At 52.8% G+C, this 21,379-nt stretch overlaps 11 protein-coding genes across 11 annotated transcripts; 6 read left to right on the top strand and 5 right to left on the bottom strand.

Moving 5' to 3' along the window:
* The first annotated feature begins 91 nt into the window (after positions 1–91).
* M421DRAFT_364479 (uncharacterized protein) lies at positions 92–1,502 on the top strand. The gene is made up of 2 exons (XM_033589707.1): positions 92–476; positions 533–1,502. Exons 1-2 carry the CDS (start codon positions 324–326, stop codon positions 1,466–1,468), a joined length of 1,089 nt encoding a protein of 362 aa, XP_033451271.1. The 5' UTR covers positions 92–323; the 3' UTR covers positions 1,469–1,502.
* A 987-nt stretch (positions 1,503–2,489) lies between these two features.
* On the bottom strand, positions 2,490–3,799 carry M421DRAFT_90785 (carbohydrate-binding module family 18 protein; the record flags this gene model as incomplete). The annotated part of the gene is made up of 2 exons (XM_033597889.1): positions 2,490–2,823; positions 2,877–3,799. The coding sequence occupies 2 exons, from the start codon at positions 3,797–3,799 to the stop codon at positions 2,490–2,492; spliced, it is 1,257 nt and encodes a 418-aa protein (XP_033451270.1).
* A 562-nt stretch (positions 3,800–4,361) lies between these two features.
* On the bottom strand, positions 4,362–4,606 carry M421DRAFT_418504 (uncharacterized protein). Its single transcript, XM_033591811.1, has one exon. The coding sequence runs from the start codon at positions 4,543–4,545 to the stop codon at positions 4,381–4,383; it is 165 nt and encodes a 54-aa protein (XP_033451269.1). The 5' UTR covers positions 4,546–4,606; the 3' UTR covers positions 4,362–4,380.
* Positions 4,607–5,061: 455 nt separating this feature from the next.
* M421DRAFT_418502 (FAD/NAD(P)-binding domain-containing protein) lies at positions 5,062–6,864 on the bottom strand. The gene is made up of 3 exons (XM_033591810.1): positions 6,179–6,864; positions 5,476–6,125; positions 5,062–5,431 (listed from the first exon to the last, which is right to left on the bottom strand). The coding sequence occupies exons 1-3, from the start codon at positions 6,841–6,843 to the stop codon at positions 5,304–5,306; spliced, it is 1,443 nt and encodes a 480-aa protein (XP_033451268.1). The 5' UTR covers positions 6,844–6,864; the 3' UTR covers positions 5,062–5,303.
* A 1,367-nt stretch (positions 6,865–8,231) lies between these two features.
* M421DRAFT_90783 (uncharacterized protein) lies at positions 8,232–9,309 on the top strand (the record flags this gene model as incomplete). The annotated part of the gene is made up of 2 exons (XM_033597888.1): positions 8,232–8,643; positions 8,699–9,309. 2 exons carry the CDS (start codon positions 8,232–8,234, stop codon positions 9,307–9,309), a joined length of 1,023 nt encoding a protein of 340 aa, XP_033451267.1.
* A 101-nt stretch (positions 9,310–9,410) lies between these two features.
* Positions 9,411–10,233, bottom strand: M421DRAFT_99565 (uncharacterized protein; the record flags this gene model as incomplete). The annotated part of the gene is made up of 5 exons (XM_033598769.1): positions 9,411–9,656; positions 9,721–9,786; positions 9,836–9,898; positions 9,929–10,047; positions 10,089–10,233. 5 exons carry the CDS (start codon positions 10,231–10,233, stop codon positions 9,411–9,413), a joined length of 639 nt encoding a protein of 212 aa, XP_033451266.1.
* Positions 10,234–11,587: 1,354 nt separating this feature from the next.
* On the top strand, positions 11,588–14,297 carry M421DRAFT_57514 (uncharacterized protein; the record flags this gene model as incomplete). Its single annotated transcript, XM_033595507.1, has 2 exons — positions 11,588–13,024; positions 13,074–14,297. The coding sequence occupies 2 exons, from the start codon at positions 11,588–11,590 to the stop codon at positions 14,295–14,297; spliced, it is 2,661 nt and encodes an 886-aa protein (XP_033451265.1).
* A 166-nt stretch (positions 14,298–14,463) lies between these two features.
* Positions 14,464–15,233, bottom strand: M421DRAFT_44025 (ankyrin repeat domain-containing protein; the record flags this gene model as incomplete). Its single annotated transcript, XM_033594646.1, has 2 exons — positions 14,464–15,119; positions 15,179–15,233. Coding segments are annotated over 2 exons (711 nt in total), but the record flags the coding sequence as incomplete, so codon positions are not given.
* Positions 15,234–15,804: 571 nt separating this feature from the next.
* On the top strand, positions 15,805–17,100 carry M421DRAFT_90781 (uncharacterized protein; the record flags this gene model as incomplete). The annotated part of the gene is made up of 1 exon (XM_033597887.1): positions 15,805–17,100. One exon carries the CDS (start codon positions 15,805–15,807, stop codon positions 17,098–17,100), a length of 1,296 nt encoding a protein of 431 aa, XP_033451263.1.
* A 1,034-nt stretch (positions 17,101–18,134) lies between these two features.
* On the top strand, positions 18,135–19,171 carry M421DRAFT_57544 (uncharacterized protein; the record flags this gene model as incomplete). Its single annotated transcript, XM_033595511.1, has 4 exons — positions 18,135–18,429; positions 18,479–18,738; positions 18,797–19,044; positions 19,093–19,171. The coding sequence occupies 4 exons, from the start codon at positions 18,135–18,137 to the stop codon at positions 19,169–19,171; spliced, it is 882 nt and encodes a 293-aa protein (XP_033451262.1).
* A 1,031-nt stretch (positions 19,172–20,202) lies between these two features.
* Positions 20,203–20,923, top strand: M421DRAFT_364301 (uncharacterized protein). The gene is made up of 2 exons (XM_033589706.1): positions 20,203–20,306; positions 20,359–20,923. Exon 2 carries the CDS (start codon positions 20,393–20,395, stop codon positions 20,735–20,737), a length of 345 nt encoding a protein of 114 aa, XP_033451261.1. The 5' UTR covers positions 20,203–20,306; positions 20,359–20,392; the 3' UTR covers positions 20,738–20,923.
* The last annotated feature ends 456 nt before the right edge of the window (positions 20,924–21,379 follow it).

Below are 21,379 nucleotides of genomic sequence, written 5' to 3'. Positions count from 1 at the left end.
AAGGCAAATCTGGTCTGGTTTCAGCAGGTCAGAAGACCCGAAGAGCAAATGGGTCGAGCCGCATTATATGTGTGCCCCTGCTCGAGGTGCTGCACGTTCTATTCGTCCACTCTATACTTCCATGTCCAAGATCATAATGCCCGGCGGCAATACTCGCTGCTTGCGGAAGATGTTTGAAACCAAGGATGAGAATTCAGGTGAGAGATGATCATACTCAGCAATTGCGCCGAACAGGCCTGTAGGCAACGTTTACAAGACGTAGATTGTGGCCACTGACTTCGGCCAGCCCTACGGATTCATTTGCACTTCAGCTCATAGAGCACATGATGGCAGAACTCGAACCTGCAGGCCATCAGCTCGTCATAGTCACCGTGGTCTTCGGGCTCGTCGCCTTCTTTACTCTCTCGGTACGCATAGGCTTCAGGATCCGAAGCCGAAAATACGATGTCTCGGATACATGCCTGATCGCGGCTATGGTATGGCTTACGTTCTTGTTCTTGACTAAGTGAACTTTTGCTCACCAATTCAACAGATCTGCGGCATCATTCAGAGCGCTATTCAGATCACTCTCGTTGCAGAATTTGAATATGGGAAAGCAAAAGCCAACATTCCTGCCGACTTGAGGCAGTCCATGTTGCCAGCGAAACTGGCATACACCAACCAGATCATCTTCAAACTCACGACACCACTCTGCAAGCTGTCGCTCTGCCTGCTATATCGTAGCATGTGCTTTACATCGACCGACCGCATCATCCAGATGACCAGACTTGTCATATGGGCCACCATCTACCTTATCGTAGGAGCCTACTCTTCAGCATTCTTGATCAGCATCTTCCAATGTACGCCCATCAGCAAGGCATGGGATAAGAGTGTAGCTGGAACGTGCATCGACCTCCTCGCATTTCGCATGAGTACCGCAGTATTCAATCTGATCACCAGCGCCATGGTCATTGCGATACCGATCCCAACTCTCGTGAGGCTCAAGAAACACCGCCCAGAGGTCAAGTCATTGATCGGCCTAATCCTTCTTGGATCAGTTCACACCGGCCTGACCATCGCTCGATTCGTCATTATGTTCTACCCCGCTCCGCTCACGAAGACCGAACCTCAATACACGCACATCTTCAACAACGTACTTGCGGTTGTTGAGATGCATACCGGTATACTTGTCGCGACATTAGTTGTTATGCGCCCGGCTTTTCGGGCAATTTACAGGCTCGTAAATCCTTCGTACCAACCCCAAGGCGGAACAACATACTATGGGAAGCGAAGCAGTCGAGGGGTTGGTAGCGAGTATCAGATGCAGCCTTTCCAGAGTAGGGCTAAGACAAAAAGCCAGTTCAGAATACTCGAGACAACTGAGATATGCATATTGGAGGACGTCGCGGAGTCTGGCATTGGCGGACAGAGATCTGGTAAAATCAGCTTCCAGACAAACGTGCACGCAAGCGGCAACGGCACTGTTTAAAATATTCTGATTCCATTATACGATTGATCGAACAGCCCATTAGCAATCACCCATCTAGTCCGATCGTTCTAGTCTGGGACCACCCAATGTATGCACGACAAAAACCGTACACTTGGTTTAGACCTCCTTGGGACGTTGAAGCATGTCACACTGAGACGTGATGACTGCCTGAGAGTCCTCTTGAAGTCAGCTTTCATGCCGAGAACAATCAAGCGGTCGACAAGATCCTCGATGCAAATGGACATAAGAGAATCTCAAGCGCGCTTTCATTTTCTGGTAGGTGAACCACCAGGCGGTTGATCTGTCAGGTCCATACTCGCCGTTGATGTTGTCGTTAGTACCAGATAGCACAAGGCTCGCGTACAAGACGTTGATCGCAGCTTGAGATTTTCCGGAGGAATTTGGTGACTTCGTGAAAGAAAGGTTTTAGTGACCGTTTGTGTAACACGAAAAATCTGCTCAATTCCTGCTTCACCTTCAGTTTTCTGTGGGTCGACGCATCGATGTCGCGGTGAAGGTCAGCCGAAGATGTGCTGAAGCACGAGTCTGCACGAACGAGATCATAATGTTTCCGAGCTCAAGGAAAAGATCAGGGCTCGACAATCGTACTCAGAGCAGTTTTCCATACCAAGCTCAGTAAAGAAGACAACCAAGATACGTGTCTGCGTCAACTAATTATTGGATGATTAACATCTATGTTACGCATTTATAGCTCAGGGGGGTGTAAAAAGTCCCTAGCAAGCCCTCGAATCTGTCCCGAAGTCCGCCTTCTATGCTCCAGGCCTGGTGGCGCAGCGTGATGTTACATGCTTCGAGGATCCAGAATTTTCGCTCGCCGGTGTAACATTTCGCGCAATAACTTCGTGGGAGCTATGCTCTGTCACAAACCAATGCGGTAGACATGCCTCCAGACACGCTTGTCGAATGAATCGCTAAATAAGTGGCGTGAAACACCCCCTCGACAGAGTAGCATAGAGACAGACTCGGCGCTGCATCCCGAGGCTATGGCTCGAGAGAAAGTCTATGCTGTTGTGGCCTCTGCGCATGCCCGATCCCAGAAAAACTGGTTCGTCCCGGCCGTCGCGATGAATTCGCCCTGTGATAGTGATTGCATGAGGTAAGCGCAGTTTTGAAGGCCAGGATTGAAGAGGTAGCTCAAGCATCCATCCTCAGCCAAGCACAGGGCGGCACATGTCGAGACGTCCGTGGCATCGACAAGATTGAACGAGGAGGCGTAGTACTCGGCCTCGTTAGCAAAGCCCTCCACACCACAGGTGTTGTCTGGTGCTGTAGGTGCGTCGCAATTTCCGAATCCGCTCTGGCAACTTATTCCACAGAAGGCACTGCTGCTTCCACTACGATCTTATGTCAGCTCTCGTACCTGTAACACTGGGCGGAAAGGACTTACCAGTAACCGTACTGTGAGCAACAATCACCGAATGCTGATCCCAAGCAGGTAATTCCGTCGGGACTTGCTCCACATGCTCCATTGGTGGATACAACCTGTGTAGGAGACGGTGTAGCTGAGGTGGTCCTGGTCAAAGTAGTGAATGAGGATGGGGCCAGTGTCGACAAAGACGATGCTGGACTGGCAGATAACGATGGCTGGACGGAAGAGCTGGCGCCATTACATGTTCCGAAAGGAGCATTGCAGCCAGCATCACAGTATGTGCCGGTGCTTCCGCACCATCCATACTCACTGCAGCAATTGCCAAATGAAGACCCTAAGCACGTGAATCCTTGGGTTCCACCGCAACTTCCATCCGCCGAGACTTTCAAATCTGGAATAGACGAGGAAGATGTTACAGGAGCTGAAGACGACGGTGTGGATGATGAGACTGAATCTTTGGAGACCTGCACATCTCCAACGGACGAAGACGATACTTCAGAAGTCAAAGAAGTGGGTGTGGACGATGGGCGCGATGTCACAGGAATCCGAGATGATGTCACTGTGGACAAGGTCGAGGTGGCAGACGCTGTAGATAGTTTCGAACTCGCTGAAGTTGTCGCTACAGACGAGGCAAAAATTGTCGCTGACGTCGTTTGTGATTTTGGTGACGCTGAAGAAGGTTCTGCTGATGCTGAAGAAGACTTTACTATTGTTGGAAGAGACGACTTGCAGTCACCAAAGCCAGCCTGGCAGCCCGTTCCGCAGTACGTTGAAGACGAACCGCAAAATCCACTTTTGGAGCAGCAATTCCCGAACACAGAGTTCTTGCAAGTGAGCTTGTTTCCAGATTGGATACCGCAAAGAGCGGTAGTACTAGATTTGAGAGCATCAGCACCAAGGAATGGAAGGGCCGCGATGGCCAATAGTAGAGCAGAATGCATTGTGAGTGAAGTCGGACAAAACGAGTGACTAAGTTGAGTTAGGGTAACATTGGACAGCGACCGCTGCTGTAAGACCACCGGAAGAGAGCGGACGAGAATTTAAAGCAGTCTCAGAATGCCAATGCAATAGGAGAAAGAAAAACATTCTGAGTCGTGAATATTGATGAGAAGATGGCTAGGCTCTTAGGGGCTGCCGCTATGCTCTTCGCGGTGTAACCAAATTAAGAACATGCACAAAATACGATGCTGTTTCAAGGAGCGTCGCTTATGACTTGCATCGTGTTCAGCCCTAAGAAAAACGCCTCCTGCCATGTCAGCGCAGCCATTGTTGCGACAGCACCGAAGTGAGGCCTATAGTGTCTTCTCAAAAGTATGAGTGCGGCATATGTACTACCACCCTAGCAGCAATAATACCGGTACCGGTTTCTTATGCGATGTTGTGCAGCCTGTTCAGGCCCCCAGCACCGACGCAACAACCTCAGTCAACAGCATCGCGAGACATCCACGCAGTCCACTACCCAGGTATACATGAGGCAGAAATGCCGGCATGCGCAAGCGACGTCTTACGGCAACTGTGCTGACTATAGCGGAGTATAAGTGTAGGCTTGAGCCAAGAAGGTAGTGTGGCCGCCACCAATACCGGCTGCCCGCGTCGAGGGGCGCCTACTTAGGGAAGCCTGTCTCGGTCGCCTGGCGCAATGACGATGGCGGAGTGAGCATTTTTGCAGATGAGACCCAGTCGACATGGTATTAGCCAATTCAAAAGGCGATGCCTCTAGTGGGTGACCTTTTCTCGACTCGTATGCTTGGACCGTGACGGACGTGATCTGCGTGAGCTCACGCACGAGTTGGGTGCGTTTGACTTGCACTATCGTCAGCGCCATGCGTGCACTTTCAAAAAGGCCCCCGACCTTGAGCTTGCACATCTAGAAATCCGTGATGACGTTGATTCCAACGAGAAGCTATCGTTCTATCTTTGTGGTTTCCACGGGAGAAAGGCCTCATTGCTGGGTGGCACTTGTGGGCGTAGGTTGCAAGGTGCGCTCCGGCGCTTCGGTGCGCAAGTGGGAAGTGAGCGGGTGCTGGAGTTTGGGCGCTCAGCATTGTGTTGGGGTAGAAGGAAGACCAAAGTGAAGGTTCTGGGTGTAGATGTGGCTGTGAGGAAGTCAAGAAGTAACGAAGGTGGGTCTGCATGTCGTGATGACTGAAAGTGAATTTAACACGACTCTCGCCCACCCTGTGTGAAGAACGAAATTGACAGGCTGAGCTTCACATCCAAATGATCTGTACCACTGGATTTGGGTCCTCGATAGACTATCAGTCTATCACTAATTACACCCTAGTCTCTTGGTTTCGTAACGCAAGATGTCACTACGTGGCAATAGAGCAAAGCAGTTAAAGACAAGAGTGAGTCCTGCAGGGCCTAATCTTAGTGGATCGGTCCATGTGGAATGATAATGTATGTTGAACAGGATCATCATGCGCAGCGTGGTTACCTCTAATCTCACCCAATTAGCCTTGACTGTTCGTTGATGCCATCATCAATACGGTCATTCCGCAAAGCCTCACGAATACTCTCTTTTGACGACCAGCAATATAGCTCCCGATTGACGTCACTAAGTAGTGCCTTACCTGCGAATCATCAGTTGAGACTGTGCCATCAAGAGTCAACTCACCGATAGAAGGGAACTTGATCAACAGCCAGATAAAGCAGTACATGAAATACTCCTTGACGATACCCACATTAGCCTTCCGTCCCGCCAGCTTTTTTCCACGATCGCTGATCGTTTTGACTCTCGGGTGACGAATCTCATAGAACACCTTGATCGCTTTGTCAATGGTGAAACGATCTGGTGCTTGACCGTAACACTCTCTATCAAGCAGTTCGGCAAGCAGTAATGAGAATACCTGAGAGTCTTCGAGAGCTTGACTGGCACCTTGACCTGTCGTTGGATCCAGAGCATGGGCTGCGTCGCCAATCAGCACAACACCTCGCTTGCCCCAGTGTGGAAGTTCCGGCATGATCCAGGTAGGGTATATGGATTCAACATCCGCATTGCTGACGATGTCTTCGATGATCGGGTCTTTCCAGTGCTTGTGGCGTTCACTCAGGGCATGTCTGATGTCTCGAGGATCGACGGCCTTGATGTTGTGCAGCGTGGAGGTTTCGAATGTTGACCACCACATGAGTTGTTTCTCAGATATCGGACCGCCAGAAGAGTAGCCGAAAAAGCCACTGCCGCCGAATTCAAACACCATGGCTCTGTTGTCAGCAATGATGGGAGGAATCGTGGTGTTGTGGAACCCTCCTACGCCCGACTGTCCACTATAGTAGATTAGCGAATGGATAAAAGAACAGTCCCAGTGTGGTCGCCTCACCTGTAAATAGGTTGAAACTTCTCATCATCGCCGAAGAGGGCGTTCCGCACTACGCTCTTGACACCGTCCGCACCAATGACCAAATCTGCATTGTCCACCTGCTTTCGCCCTTGCTCATCGAGCATGTATACTTGCAGGCGCAGCGTAGGTAGGTCGAGTCTCCGAACGAGCTTCAAAACTTTCTTGTGCTTGATCGCCTCTTCACCATACTCTTCCACTATATATTGCCTGAGCGTGGTCCAAAGACCGTGCCGTGAACTCGCAATGCATACTTCCTCGGCATCGTCCTTTGCTCTTACTGCTTTGTCGCTCGTGCTTTGCATGCCCAAGCTCCAGCCGTTCGCACCCTTGAAGATGAAATGCTCTGCTGGAAATCCTTGGGCAACAACTCGGTCGTGCAAACCGAGGCTCAAGTCGCGCAAGACTCTCATGCCATTCGGTGAGATGCCGAGCCCGCCCCCAACAATTGCTGTCGACTCGGACAAGGCATTAAGGTTGACAGACTGATTAGGATGGGCCTGTGAACGAGAGCTTGACACTATCGAGCGAGGACGATGTGACTCGTAGATGGTGATATCGTGCTCAGAGTGAGACGGAAGATGCTTGCGTAGATGGAGGTAGGTAGACATCCCTGCAATACCTCCGCCAACAATAATGATCCTCATCGCGTTGTATGGAAAGTCGGGGATATTCTAGGACGTCACAACGGTACAGAAGCTTACCTACACTTGTATACTTTGGCCTTAGGCAGCAGGCATTAGATCTGAGCTGGCTATCCTAAGAGCGCACGCGGTACAGACGCGTAGCTAATACGAGATACGAGCAGGCAGCAGCATTTGTTGCATTATTGCTGCAGCAGAAGAGTAGTAAGCAGATACGCTGCCTTTAAAAGTAAGGCTGCACAATAATAGCAGGTAACAAGAACTTCTTGCGTAAGAGATGTGCTGGTACCTAACGCTGGTGCGGAGGACAGCAGCAGCCCTAACTAAGCGAGGAGCAAAAAGAAGAGCAAAAGACAAAATATCAGTCGAGGCACCAGCCCAACACACGCCCTTCAACCCGGGCGGGAGTATTCCAGCACCGCCGTCTCATGGTGAATACCTGACTGCTGAATTTCTTCACTCGTCGGTTGCATTCATTGCTTAGGTTCGTCCAGCATCCCTAGTTACCTAAGGGAGTGAAGCGAACACCACAAGACTCGAACTGGGCTCCTGCCAGGGTATGCACTGAAAGGTGTGCGTGGATAACGGTGAACCTTCTGACGAAGACCCATTACAGGTAGAGTATCTGATCGATCTCAATATTAATAATCTCAATTGAACAACGTGCAGGAGATCGCTGTTCTTCATGTGCATTTTCTGCGCTCATATTGTAGATTTTTCGCTCGTGGTCAAGTGGGGCCAGCAGTTGTTGAACGACTGATAGAACAAATGTCCTTGGATACCACAGCAACGCAAATCTAACCTCTCAGCCTGCAGTCCATTTCCATTTCTACCTGAAAATTAGCCCACCTTCGCGGAGCCATGGCGCAATCGCCCTTAGTTCCCCCCACCTGCGCTAGCCGTGGGGATCCTGTAGAGCGACACCTCGGTTTCGTCAGCGTCAATCAATGATGATTCAGTGCTCGAAGCATCTTCCACAGCATCGCATTTGCTGTCCGGGCACGAGATTCACCACTCCTTGTTGCAGCCTAGCATTGCAAGCTCGACAAACGCATACACTGACCAAACATGACAACCTTGTGTAAACGCGATTGCGACAGCGGATTGTTATCGTGGATGCGACCGGACAACACGGTACTCGATTGGTCGCGATCACCCATCATGGTCTTCAACCTTCACGCGTCACTCATATAAGGTATAAGACAATGCCGCGCCAACATGCGCACTGTTTGCAAACTCAAAGCCGGGAGTGTGCCTACCTTGCGTCAAAGACACTACTTCCAAATAAGATACGAGCAGCCAGTACAGTTCTACCTCAGATCCATTCGTCCTTAGGTCTCGCGACAGTACCCTCATTACGTTGATACAGCGCTCTACAAACATATATCAGCATGGCTACCCAGGCTGCTCTTTTCAAACCACCCAGATTGCAGCTCAATTTGGTCTCGCCCGACATACCACCGGAAATCATCCTCAAGATCATCCAGTACCTCCCATTCCACAATGGCAAAGACGTCCTCAGACTCCAACATGTGCATCCGCGGTTACGAGACCTTCTCCGAAACTACGAGCGCTCGCTCACACGGACGTTCATGAACCAAGAGCTCCCACATGCTTCAACAGACTTTCCATGCTGCGCAAAGTTCGGCTATCGATGTCTGGTGGAGTGCGTACGGAGATACGATATTGTAGACGACATTATGGATGCGTTATCATCGCGGCAGAACTACTACGCAGTGGATCGGCACAACGTACCATTGCTGAATACAGGGCTGCTGCTGATATACCGAGTTGCGTCTCTAGGTACGATCCTTAAGAAGAGACCTAGTCAAGAGCGCAAGCACTGACACAAACTTAGGAGACCACAACGCCCAACTCGACTTTATCAAATCACTTTCCCGCGACCCCCTCACAGCGATGTATCTCGCCCTCCACAATTCCACGCTTACAGCGCGCTACCACGGCTCAGGCTGGATCCACCAGCGCACATATGGCCGCTTCATGGACGCGAATCAGATCTCGCTGCGCAACGAATTGGAGTTTTGCTTCGCCGAGGCTGCTCTGACACTGGGGCCAGACTTTATCTCAGACCTCTTGCTCCGGCCCACGAAACCAGGCGCCGAAGCCACGTTTCTGAACTTCTACCATGACCACGGGACACACGATTGGGAGTGGCCGGGGTGGGGCGAGGAAGAGGGGGAGTTCAACCCGCCTAGGACGCAGGGGCCAAAGAAACAGGATAGGAGCATGGGAAGGAGTCTGTTCACAACTTTATTGGAGAGGCTAGCGGAGTGCTCGAAATGCTCGGTGGACGAGGTACGGATCAAGATCGAGGAGCAGACCAACGACCAAGACCACCCCTTGTCATGCCTAAACTTGTATGGCAAGGCGCGATTGATGTCAGGTCGGAACTGGGACTGGGCAGAAGAGGAGCAGCACAAAGGGCGGCGGGATTCAGTTCATTCCTAGCCTTCCCTGTCAATACCAACACATCATCCATCACCACGATATGCCCTTGAAGAGATCTTGTAGAACTCTGAAGTGTTCTCCTTGCGGCGCACGCGCTTGCCTTACTTGCTGACCCCAGCACCCTTGATCAATACCAAAAATTCGCAGCCCTCAGGGAGCTCACCGAAAGGCCAGTGGACCTTCTTCTTGACCTCGGCCAGTGCAGCCAAAGGCTCAGCGTGATCAACCAAGAAGTCGGTGTTTGCGCAGCACACCGAACCGTTATCGATGCCGAAGACGCTCCTCTTGAGCTGAGCGTTCCTCACATACTCAACTGGTGACGCAGCCATTATTCCCGCAGCATGCTCCTTCGCCATGTCCAGGTTGTCTCCTCCACTCCCTGCCCCAGGCATGCAGAGCTCCCAGAATGACGGCTGGATGTGACGACAGGAAACCGAAGCCTCGATCGTGTTCACCCTCGCGCAGCCGAAGCATGATCTGCAAGAAGTCAGCAGGATGATATGAATAAACAGAATGAAGCACATACCCTAGTTGCAAGCTTCTGTCTACGGTACTCATAGCTCACGCAGAGCTGGGTGACCCAGCAGATCTAGCGACCCTCGTAGGTCTAGCGAGTGACGAACGCATATCCTGCAAGCTTGTCGCCAGTCATTGCACGAACAAGCACGCTGTTTGTGTCCGGAGCCAGAGACTGCTCCCGAAGGCGCTCCACCGACATCTTTACGTGTGTGCTTGTCACTGTATCAGTGGGAATAAATGTGATAGAGACATTGAATTACCGGGCTTGCAGAATTTTCCCATCTTGTCTGCAGCATCCGGGCCCCAGACACCGTACGCATCAGAGAAGAGCGCAGCAGCCTGCTCAAGCATGGTGCCAGTCACCTGAGCAGCGGGGATAGTCTCAAAAGTGAAGCTAGACGACATTTTGAGTAATGCAAAGTTGGTCTCAAGGTGATGGTGAGGTTGAGAGAAGGAAGAAAGAATTACGCAGGCGCGGGAGTGCGTTGCATGTTGGCAGAGAACATGAGGTGAAGGGTAGAATTTCCGAACTGTAGTCGGCGCACAGAACCATAGGACAAGACAGGATATTTTGGGCCCTTGAATTATTGCTACGAAACACTTGCTCTCAAAAATCGAATTGCAATTGTACATGTCCAGGGAGCCAACGCCCCGCCCTCCCCGTCTCGGTCGTAAACGCACTGGGATAAGGCTGCATTGCTCTGCGGATTTGAGCAGGCCTTGGACGAATTCGGAGTCTTGGACAGATTTGCACAGCGTTAGGGATGGGTTCATGTTGGTCTAGTCTGAAGCTTCGGGGAGGAAGAGGGCTGCTGCACCGGCCTCTGAGGCTTTCCTACGAGTAGTTGGCACTGGTGGAGATTGTGGGTTAGATGAGCTGTGGATCGGATTTGTCCGACGGCCTGGAGCATGTCAGTTTGAGATATATATCGGCTTAACTACATGGACTTCTATATTTGTGGAGGTTTTCATGGTCTCGTTTTGCGTGATGCAGTATCCAGACTTACGGCGAGACGGCGAGAGGCACCTTAAAGCTTGCATGTAATGCTTTTTGGAGATTGAAAGTGTGAATTTGTACTGTGTGAGGCTGGATAGAGAAAGTAGATCAATCACGTCGTCACCGGTGGCGGCGATGCAGGCGATCTAAACCAGATTGGGCGCACGCGTCGATGTCCGCGGCAGTGCCTGACGATCTGTTGACATTGTACTTGTATAGACTTGCATGCTCGGTTCGGCGCAATCGGCGAATTCAGCTTGCAGCTCAAGTGAGCCCTCGTGAGATGTCAGGGGCGAAGTGATGTAAGGTGGCACACCATCAACTTGTCAAGGTTGCCCTGCAGAAAAAGCCGGCCCAATGAGCGCAGAGACTGGTGGACTGGGGTGGGCTTTCGCGCGTCATTTGGCAGCGCTGAGCATTGCGCGGCTCTCCAAGGCCACGACGCTGCAGACGCTCTCTTCTGAACATTCGCATTGCAATCGCTCTCAATCTATCGAGAGGGCTTTACGCGACCACTGGGCTACTCGCAGATCCAAGACTGCATCTATAATTGGCGACTTGAGATCAACGATCCCCGTCTCACCTCCGGAGTCCCCGCAACACGCTACCGTACTCGGCGTACCACGTACACACAATCCACGCTGGCCTTTGGCGCGTTCGAGCGATGCATGAATCCAGACGAAAAACGAGCCCACGGTGACTGCTGATAGAGCTGCCTACCCGCCAGGCAGGCACGAGCTCTGAAGACGTAACGTCGACAAGATGAGCGGAAAAGGCAGCTGGTGGAACAGCGCATTGTCTGGCCTCGAGTCGCGGCTCGACACCATTCTAGCCGAGGACGGCACTGTGAGGCCGGCAGACGGCGCTGCGAAGCAAGATGGCGGCGACAAGCCGGCTGTGGACAAGAAGTTGGCGGTCGAACAGGGCGGGCTGTCGCGCAACTCGTCACGCAGCAGGCCGAACTCGAGGTTGCAGGAACGTCTGGCGAAGGCCGTGACGAAGGGCACAGAGAACTCGAGGACATCGTCAGACTTGGGGTCGCGGCCTGAAAGCCCGGCGCTGCGGAGTCCAGGCATCACGGCCGTCGCGGACACGAGCAGATCCAGTATTGACTCGAAGACTTCAGAGCCCGCAGATGCGCCAAAAGCCGCTGTTCAAGAAGAGCCCGCCCAGGACGAGGACGTGAAGAGGGATGATACAGCCAAAGATTCAGCTGAGGCTGCAGCGTCAGTGGCTTCGCCTCCAATGGCATCACCGTCGACCACGCCTCTCGTCTCCGAGCAGCCAACAGCCACACGCATGCCGACCATGCCCATGCCATCCATCGTCACCCCGAAGACCTCGTCGCCGCGTCAATCTATCGACAGCAACCCCTCGCGACCGTCCATCGATCTCTCTGCGCCCACCGAGCCCGCCAAGCCTCCAATACCCTCCACGCAAGAACCCGACGAACTTGTACATGAGCTGTCGAGCTTGCAGCAAGCACACGAGGAGACGGTTCGCAGCCACCGAGACGAGCTCAATTCGCACCTCGAGCGCATCGATGCTCTGCAGTCCAAGCTCGCGTACCTCTCACAACAGCTGGCTGCTTCCGCAAAGGCAGCATCAGCAGACTCAGATGCAACATCGCAGGATAAGAAGCTAGCAGAGAAAGATGCACAAATTGCAGCGCTCATGGAAGAAGGGCAGAAGCTGTCCAGGACTGAAATGAAGCATATGACGACAATCAAGCAACTGCGCGCGAGAGGGCAGGAACAAAACAAAGAGCTCACCGCGCTGAAGCAGCGCTTGACCAAAGCTGAGAAGAGCATCACAGAACAGTCGGAACGAGCCAAGCGAGCAGAAGCTGGCGAGAAGGCGGCGCAGGAGAAGCTCAAGGTCGTGGATAAGATCGAGAAAGATATCAACACTATCAAGGCTGAGCGAGAGGAAGCCAATCTTACCATAACGGAACTCCGCAAACAATTGACCAATGCGCTGTCACGAGCGGAGGATGCCGAGAAACGAGTCAAGGCTGGAGCTCTGGAGGCCGAGCAGAGGGTCACCGCATCGCTGCAGGAGGACCTCGACAATCTGCGAATCGAGAAGAAGCTCGCTGAAGACCGCGCAAAGAAAGAGGTCCAAGCTGCCCAGGAGCAAGCAAAGAGTCAGCAAGAGAAGGCCAACGTCACTGAACTTGAGCTTCGTGGAGAGATCGCTGTAAGTGTCTGTTGCGCAGGTTCGGAACGCGTGCTTACATGGCTGCCAGAACCTTGAGTCGAAGCTCGAGTTGCTTCGTAGCCGCTCCGAGGAAGCCACTTCATCTGCAACAGGTGACTCTCAAGCGAAGCTACTGAGGCAGATCGAAACCCTGCAGACGCAATACTCGCTTGCTTCGGAGAATTGGAAAGGTATTGAGACCACCCTGACCTCTCGACTGACAGCGCTCGAGAAGGACCGCGACGAAACAGCGAAGCGGGAGTCTGACATTAGACGCAAGGCAAGAGATGTCAACTCAAAAGCCCGCCGTCTCGAGGACGAACTCGACACCATCAGCGAGCGAGCCCAGACCCTCGAACACGACCTCACCGAGCAACGCTCCCTAGCCCAAAAACTTCAGACCCGGCTGACAGCCGCCAAAACAGCCGCATCAGAAGCCAAAGCGGACCTCGAGCGCTCAAAGAAGATCTGGGAAGCCGAGTCTCAATCGCGCCTTGAAGAGGAAAAGCGACAATGGCAGTCGGAAGCCCAGCAACATAACCCCCTCACCCTCACCAGCCACCTCGGCGCCGACTCTCCCTCCATCTCAAACCGCCAGCGCTCCCCCGATCCCCTGGGCATATTTGATCGCCGCGCGCCGCGCCCCGTTGCCTCACGTGTAGACACGACGCTCTCGCCCATCGACCGGATGCTGGAAGACGCGCGGCGTCCGTCCCACGCAATGAGCCGGCAGAAATCGAGTCCCGGGGCGCGCACACCCGAGCTTGGGACGCCGGCGCGCCAGGACAGCATTGCGTCCGGGCTCTCGAGCCTGGGCGGTGGCGGCGTCAGCTACACGCCAAGCATCCAAGCGGTGGATTATGACGAGCCGTTTGATGGCTTGAGCAGCCCGCATCGCACCATCAACGATATGATCTCCGTCTCGACAGTTGGAGCGGGGCCCAGTGTGCAGCTCGTCGAGCGCATGAGCGCGGCGGTGCGCAGGCTGGAGAGCGAGAAAGCGACACATAGAGAGGAGATGCAGCGGCTGAGTGCGCAGCGCGACGAGGCGCGCGAGGAGGTCGTGAGTCTGATGCGCGAGGTGGAGGAGAACCGCGCGCAGAAGCGGAAGCTGGAGGAGCTAGAGAAGGGGCTCGCAGAGGTCAGGGAACGGTATGAGACGACGCTGGAGATGCTGGGCGAGAAGACGGAGAAGGTGGATGAGTTGGAGGGTGATCTTGTCGAGGTGAAGAAGATGTACCGCGAGCTTGTTAGCACCATGGGCCGGCCGTAGAATGCAACGCAATGGCAATGACGAGAGGAGATGATTGAGTTAAGTCCCTGGATGAATTCGGATTAGCCATGCGAAACGCCAATGATGCTGGGTATATCTCCACACAACTCCCTGTCTTCCCTTCAAACTCCATCACTCCTGTCTTCCTTTCAAACTTGCATCACTCCAAATCGATGCCCTCCCTCTCCGCGCTTTGTAAAATGAACCCCCTCGTCTTCGCATCCGGCGCATAATCAAGCGCAACCTTCTCCCAGCTGTCCTTCCTATCCCACTCCGCACCCCGCTGCAGCAAAAGCATCGCCGCATCCCCGTGCCCCTCGCTGACCGCATGGTGCAGCGCCGTCTGCCCATCGACATCCGTCGCATTCAGCGGGCTCTTCCCCGTATCCAGCAGCGCCTTCATCATCGGCACGTTTCCCGCCGCCGCGGCGCGGTGAAGCGGCAGTTGGCCTCGCTTGTCCTTGACGCGCGCGCTGGCGGGCGGTTTCTGCGCCATCAGGGTCCGGGCTATGTCGAGGTTATTCTTGGACGCGCAGAAGTGCAGGGGCGCTTGGCCAGTGTGTGTCTTCGCGTTGACGTCTGCGTCCTTAGAGAGCAGCAAATCTGCGACCTGCTCTGCGTCTCGGCGCGAGCACGCCATGTGCAGCGCCGTCCAGCCCGAGCCGTCGGTGGCGTCGACGTCGAAGTTCTTGGTCTGGACTAGCACCTGCACGATGGGCAGGTGGTTGTTGCACACGGCCCAGTGGAGCGGCAGGCGCTCATCGGGGTCGCGGAGGGTGGCGAGCTTGGGGTTTGCGGAGAGCAGGGATTCGACTTTTGATGCTGGGGGGTTATTAGTATGTGCTATGGGAATAGAGGGTTTGTTGTGGCTGTGGACGTACTTTGGCCTTCGCGGCAGGCTTCGTGGATGGCGTACTTCGCCTTGTACTCCTCTTGGGCGGCGACAGACATCTGGAGCTCTGAGTCGTGGTGGTGGTTCGAGTGGAAGCCGTGGTGGGGAGCTGGAAAGAGCTACGCAGTACAAGGAAGGCGGGGGCGGACTTAAAGATGGCGCTAGTCTGGCTATCTTTACAAGACGGTCGACCTGGACGTCTCTGTCATCTTCCTCGACATCTCTTGTCCGCCAGACGTCCATATTCGCGTGCATGGGTTTCTTCTGAGTGAGGACCTTGTTGCATTGTCAATGACGTAGCAGTGCCAGCCTTGCCTTCCCCATGGGGTTGCTCTGTAACCCCGCATCCTGACAGGGGGCTTCTCGAGATGAGCTGCATTCTTCACCTGAAGTTGTCTTAGCGCAAGCGACAGCCGATATCCAAGGCCGAGCTGCAGCCTGAAGGCATGGAGAAATTCTAATTCATGGATCTTGAGCAGACCGCTAGCGAAAGTTGAGGTTACGGGCAATATTGACCCAGGGCCGACTTGAGAAGATTCCGTCTGTACTATATATATGAAGAGGGTACTCAACAGAAGATGAGTTCCTATCAAGCAACCTTACGAAAGATCCACGATGCGTTTAGAGCCACTGGTCTCGGCGGCCATTGCGGTCGTCTCACCTCTGGTGCTTGCTCAAATACCACCATCGCCAGATCAGTATTGGAAAGTGTCTCCGCCTATCGACTATTCGGACCCCATTTACGCAGGCTGGCCACAACTCAAGGTCGATGCTGAGGCTCTGGTATACAAGGGCGCAGAGGTCAATCGCACCTATGCACATCACCCCGAGTTGTACCATGACGGGAGACGCACTTTCTTGATGTATTCAACCGCGCCCATCGATGAAGACTCCACTGGCCAGGACGCTTGGCTATCAACCTCTACAGATGGCGGCTTCACGTGGTCAAAGGGCTATTCCATATTGCCGGACGCGCTCTTGCCCAACCAAACTAGTGCCGCCAACTACACCTACTGGTGCGATAACACGATTTGGCAGCGAGCCCATCATCCTGTCGCGTGGGTCCCAATCGACAAATCCACACTCTACGCTGTTTCTCAGACGACCCTCCGCTATTGCTGGGGCGATGGCGCAAAGGGCACGAAGGCAGCAGGACGAATCGCTCGAGTCATCGACAGGTCTGGAAAACCGGTAGGCGATCCATGTTGGACTTCGCAAAACAACTGGACCGAGGTTGTGCGTTTCAACGAAACCATCTATGGCCAGAAATACGGCATGAAGTTCTGCAAGCACGCCACGCAGATCGAAGCCTACCTCACAGAGCCAGTGAAGGTTCCAGCCTGGGGCACCTGGCTATACCAGACCAAGCTCTTCGCCGCCGACGACACCCACGATATGCAGGAGCCGACACACTCGGTCTGGTTTGGCAACAAACTCGGCGGCTACTGGGAGCGCTTCTGGCGCGACATCTCCGGGTCAGATATCATCAGCAATGCGGTTTGGGTTGAGCACACATCTTCACGCAAGGGCGAGGATTGGTATCCCAAGGTCGAGAAACAGCACGGCAACCAGATCTTCAGGACCAACATCCCAGATGTGGGCAGCAAGCAGCATCTGGGCCTTCTCTCAAACGGAGACCGGTTTCTGATACATAACCCGAGAAATAATACAGAGAGGTATCGCCAGCCTCTCACTATTGCCACGTCACGCGGAGCCAATGGATCGTATACTGGCATCGGCGTGTTGAGAACGAATGCGAGCACAGTCATTGCGCCAGACACGAGGAAGCTTAAGAGGCTTATGTTTAGCTATCCTACGGCTATCATGGTAAACGGAAAACTTGTCGTGGCGTACAGCGAGAACAAAGAAAACATCTGGGTCAGCGTCGTGGATCCAAAGAATCTGCGATGAGAACGTTGACGTTATGGCACGCGCCGCCATGTTGTGTAACTTTTGTTCCCTGTGCACGTCAGTCTTGCGATACCGGAATTAGAATCAAGCCACACTTACCCGAAGTGTATCGGACGAGTTGCTTATGACACTGATTTCTGGCATCCCATCGCTCTTCCAGTATTTCTTCTTGTTGAAATTGTTGTTGCGCTTGGTTTGAATGCTGTGGGTACGCCTGCTGATGGTTTGTTTGTTGATTGTATGGAACTTGACGGTGAAGTTGATATTGTGATTGTTGTTGTTGATATGGTGGGTGCTGTACATGGGGTTGAGATCGATCAAGACGCTGGACGAATTGATTGGTCTGGGTCCGTATCTGGTCGTCACATTGACTGCGATGTCTTTTTCTACGCTGTTCCTTCTCACCTTTGTCCGCATCTGTCAACTTCGGCCATATACCGGCTACCGTTTCTTGCTTGGCTGGAGGGAAGCGTTTTCTGCAGATGACAACATCACAGTCAACCCCATCGGAGATTCGAAATCGGTCAACATGACAATTGCCACCCCCTTGCGTGTACCAAGAAAATTCGAATGAGTCGCCTGCATGCTGGTATCCCAATTGCAAAGCCAAACGGCGAGAGATAAGCATCTCCGAGACATTGTCGTCTAATCTTGCGGTCGCGCAGATTGTTTCTTCGTCGCAATCACTTTCCGCGACATGGTGTACGAAGACGTTAATTTGCTGGCCTGCGCACATGTCAGAAATCGTCTCGCTTCGGGGGAACATGAAGCTACTGGCCGTGAGTCTCCGTGGCAGGTTCCAAATCACTTTCCATATTGAAGTCTGATGCTTCGTTTAGGGTGCAAAGCTGATTCTTTTTGAAGTGTACAGCGCCAGGCTGATAAGGTGACGTTGACACGTAGACAGGCTGACAGCAAAGTTGAGACCTGCATTCACCTTTGAGGTGTGACCCCACTCGCCAGACATTGAACTCCCTTTCCCTAGACAACAGATTTCGGAATTACGCCTTTGCTGTACACCTTCGGACTTTGCCATGCCTTCCTCGGGCAATAGCCGAAACCACTATGCTGGCCTTGCCGGGCTCATGGGTCCCAACTTTGACCAAGGCTTCGGTATCTTCAAGAGGTTCTCGCAACTGAACGCACGCAACCTCTTATACATGCAAGCAGAGCTACTAGGATTGCAACATGAGTTGAACATACTGACAGGCCGCGACAACGCCGGCTTAAACATCACTTTCGCGAGTAATGTATGGGACATGCGAAGCGCGGACAGTAGCGAGCAATGGACTAAGATTCTCGAGATTCGTCAGAAACTACGAGAGTACAGTACATGCCCCTCCAACTGCCTAGCGGCACTTCTGCTTACATGGCTCAGATGATTGTCTGATCCAGCAGACCCGAATAGCGAAGATGGATAAGACAAACAAGTACGATCTTGAGTTACTGATCTTCTGGCTGGACCACAAAGATGGCGGCGACATGTTCCTGACAGGGTTGGAAGGTCAAGTTTGGGATGAGGAATACCTCTCAGATTTAATCTCCATATCGAGTCGCGCTTCCACGGATGGTTTCCAGAGATGGTTCCAGGAGCGATTACTACCACGGCTTCACCACAGCCTGCTAGACCTCTGGAGAGTAGGTGCTCTCTTTAGCCTTCTATCTCTCCCTGCAGATTACTTATTGACGTATCTAGGAACCCATGCCTGGTGCCGAAGGTACCGGTATCTCACGGACCAATGGTAGGCTACTCACTGGTATGAGCCGCACAGTCAACATCACGCTGTCATCTCTGATCCCTTCGGTTGCCGTCTTGGCATTATACTTCATTGACAGGCTTCCATACCGCTTGTTAGCGATCACAGGATTCTCTTTCACTTTCTCGCTTGTACTCGCCGTCTTCACTACCGCTCGGCCTATCGAGATATTCACCGCTACTGCAGCGTAAGCCTTGACTAGTCCTCCACGTATCCCTGTACTAATAAATTCTAGATTCGCCTCCGTGCAGGTTGTCTTTGTCGGTGGTACCACAGGCGGGGAAGGGGTTGCGCAGTGCTCGTGTACGCCTTAGTGCACACTGAGACATGAGAGCTTCTGACCGACTCACAAGACTGAGAGTCCAGACCGCACGTATCAATATGCCCGTGGCATAAAAATACGTGCATCCTCTTCGCTGGTCTTACATGCAGAATGTGGTGTACTAAAGTCTCCTATAGGCTGACTGCTGCTGCCTCGGGCGCGGAGTAGTCACAAGGCTGAGACCGAAGGGCCACGATTGGGTGCAACATGAATGGGCAACTTCAAGAGCATTATGAGACTCTCGGCTCTATCTTGTTTAACTTGACATACCAGCACCTGGAAATCACCAGTGGCTTCGTTGGACAGACTAACATACTCGGTAAGCGACATCCACCGATGAATGGCTCGACATTGACTGACCTACCCAGTTCTCTGTGACTAGTAGCCTGGCCTATAAGTAGCTGCATCGATAGGTCAGGATAATCGAGAACGTACCAGATCCTCTCAAGTCATGACTTATCGCTACGGAGGCGAACCGTGCGCCAGGCAGGAAGATTTTATCATCAACATCTACATGCGACCCCTCAATGGAGATAATACAACTAGAGTGGTACGAGCGCTGGTAGACACTGGCGCTGGACCACTCTTCATCAGTCCTGATATGGCCCGGCAATTGGGATTCAACCCGCGCCCATACCAGAGTGGAGGTCTTTACACGGTTCAAGGTGTCCGACTGAATATCGTTGGTCAGCTTGAAGCAGAATGGCGTGTAGAGAAGCGACGTGAATCGCTGGATGATACCTTCCTCGTTGTTGATAACTTGCCGTTCTTCGATGTTTTGATCGGAACAGATCGCTGGCATGATGTGAAGGGGAAATTACCACGGCATATCCTGGCCCAAGTGGAAGGAACAGCATCATCCCAGAGTACACATCAGTCGATCAATTACGAGGCAGATACAGTCACTCTAGTACAGGCGACTAGTCAGCCTGTTGAGAGCCGTAGCGACTACGGCAGTGACGATGAACAAGATTCCGGTCGCCACCAACCGGCCCAGACGGCACCTCATGCTCAACCCCGACTCTCGAACTCATCGTCATCTTCAGTTGCATCGCCTGGAGCCGTTTCTGAGTGGGTCTGGAGTAAGGAACATGGAAAATACTACAGATGTAGATGGGATGCCTATGGTAAGTAGCACACGTAAAACCGTCGTCGACAGATTACTTACGTCACGTAAAGGAAAAGTTGCGTACGAGTGGGCATCTAGTCAACAATGGAATTAGGTGCTTGCTCCCGCTGCATGGTGGTCTCATACCAGGGCTCTAAAGTGAACCCTTTCAAAATTGGTCACTGGCTCTGTCTGACCACAGAACTATACATTATATTTGTTGGATACTGCTGCAACTGGATGTACAATGCTATGCGACCCGTCTCCTATAGAGGTCAAGGGCAACACTTATGTGACATGGAGGCCTTGCTCAACCATCATCCGCACAAAGCTAAACATCCCGGATTGTTTGCAAGGCACGACATGAAAACGTCACGCGTCGGACATCTTCACATACGAAGTACTTGGAAAATGTCGCGTGAGTATGTCGTTAGTAGAAGTAAGCACTGAAGCAGCCTTGGGCAGCAAGCGGCGGACCAGGTTGAACGTAACTTGCCACTGTCCACCAAGGCTACTGCGGGGTACAATTAATCACCAAACTTTGCTGTTATGATCTACCTCTGGGGTGTTCATACTTGACGCCTCTCGCTTATTGGGAAATAGGCACCGGCATGCTGGATTCACGTATCGCAGGTGCATGGATGTGGACTTGCGATCACAAAGGGTATTACAGATACTATGACTCCAACGGTAAGACTCTGCGTGCGTCTGGCAGAGTAGTGGCTCATGGAACTCAGGTCAATCACAATGTGAGTGGTACTCGGCTCATCTAGGTCCGAAAAGTGGGTATGTAGCAGCGGTCACTGTGGTCTTGGGCTGCGATGCACGCTGGAGATGACGGTATTGGTGTTCCTAACTGCGACCCCCTTTATTCCTTCAACACGCGTGTTTGGCCATTGTGGTGCAAAAGTGTTGTCTTGCCCTCCACTTTGGTGTCCATGCTCCCTCCCTTCTTACTCAAGGATGCTGCAGCCCATCGATGCCTTCCACCAGACAAGATGTTGGCGTTCGAGGATGCAATGCTGAATCTGAGGCGAGATTTGTGAAGCGTCAGTGGACATTCAAAAAGCTTCCAACCCCATGATGAGGGCT

Source organism: Didymella exigua (assembly GCF_010094145.1).
Source record: "Didymella exigua CBS 183.55 unplaced genomic scaffold M421scaffold_7, whole genome shotgun sequence".
Taxonomy (NCBI): domain Eukaryota; kingdom Fungi; phylum Ascomycota; class Dothideomycetes; order Pleosporales; family Didymellaceae; genus Didymella; species Didymella exigua.
The sequence above is the reverse complement of the archived record's forward strand: the minus strand, read 5'-3'. Positions and strand labels throughout refer to the sequence as shown.

Coding starts and splice junctions, on each gene's coding strand:
- M421DRAFT_418502 (XM_033591810.1), bottom strand. CDS start 6,843: ATGAGGATCATTATTGTTGGCGGAGGTATTGCAGGGATGTCTACCTAC. Junction 6,126..6,178: donor AAGTTTCAACCTATTTACAG/GTGAGGCGACCA, acceptor AATCTACTATAG/TGGACAGTCGGGCGTAGGAG. Junction 5,432..5,475: donor GATCAAGTTCCCTTCTATCG/GTGAGTTGACTC, acceptor GATGATTCGCAG/GTAAGGCACTACTTAGTGAC.
- M421DRAFT_364301 (XM_033589706.1), top strand. CDS start 20,393: ATGGAATTAGGTGCTTGCTCCCGCTGCATGGTGGTCTCATACCAGGGC.
- M421DRAFT_418504 (XM_033591811.1), bottom strand. CDS start 4,545: ATGTCGACTGGGTCTCATCTGCAAAAATGCTCACTCCGCCATCGTCAT.
- M421DRAFT_364479 (XM_033589707.1), top strand. CDS start 324: ATGATGGCAGAACTCGAACCTGCAGGCCATCAGCTCGTCATAGTCACC. Junction 477..532: donor CATGCCTGATCGCGGCTATG/GTATGGCTTACG, acceptor CCAATTCAACAG/ATCTGCGGCATCATTCAGAG.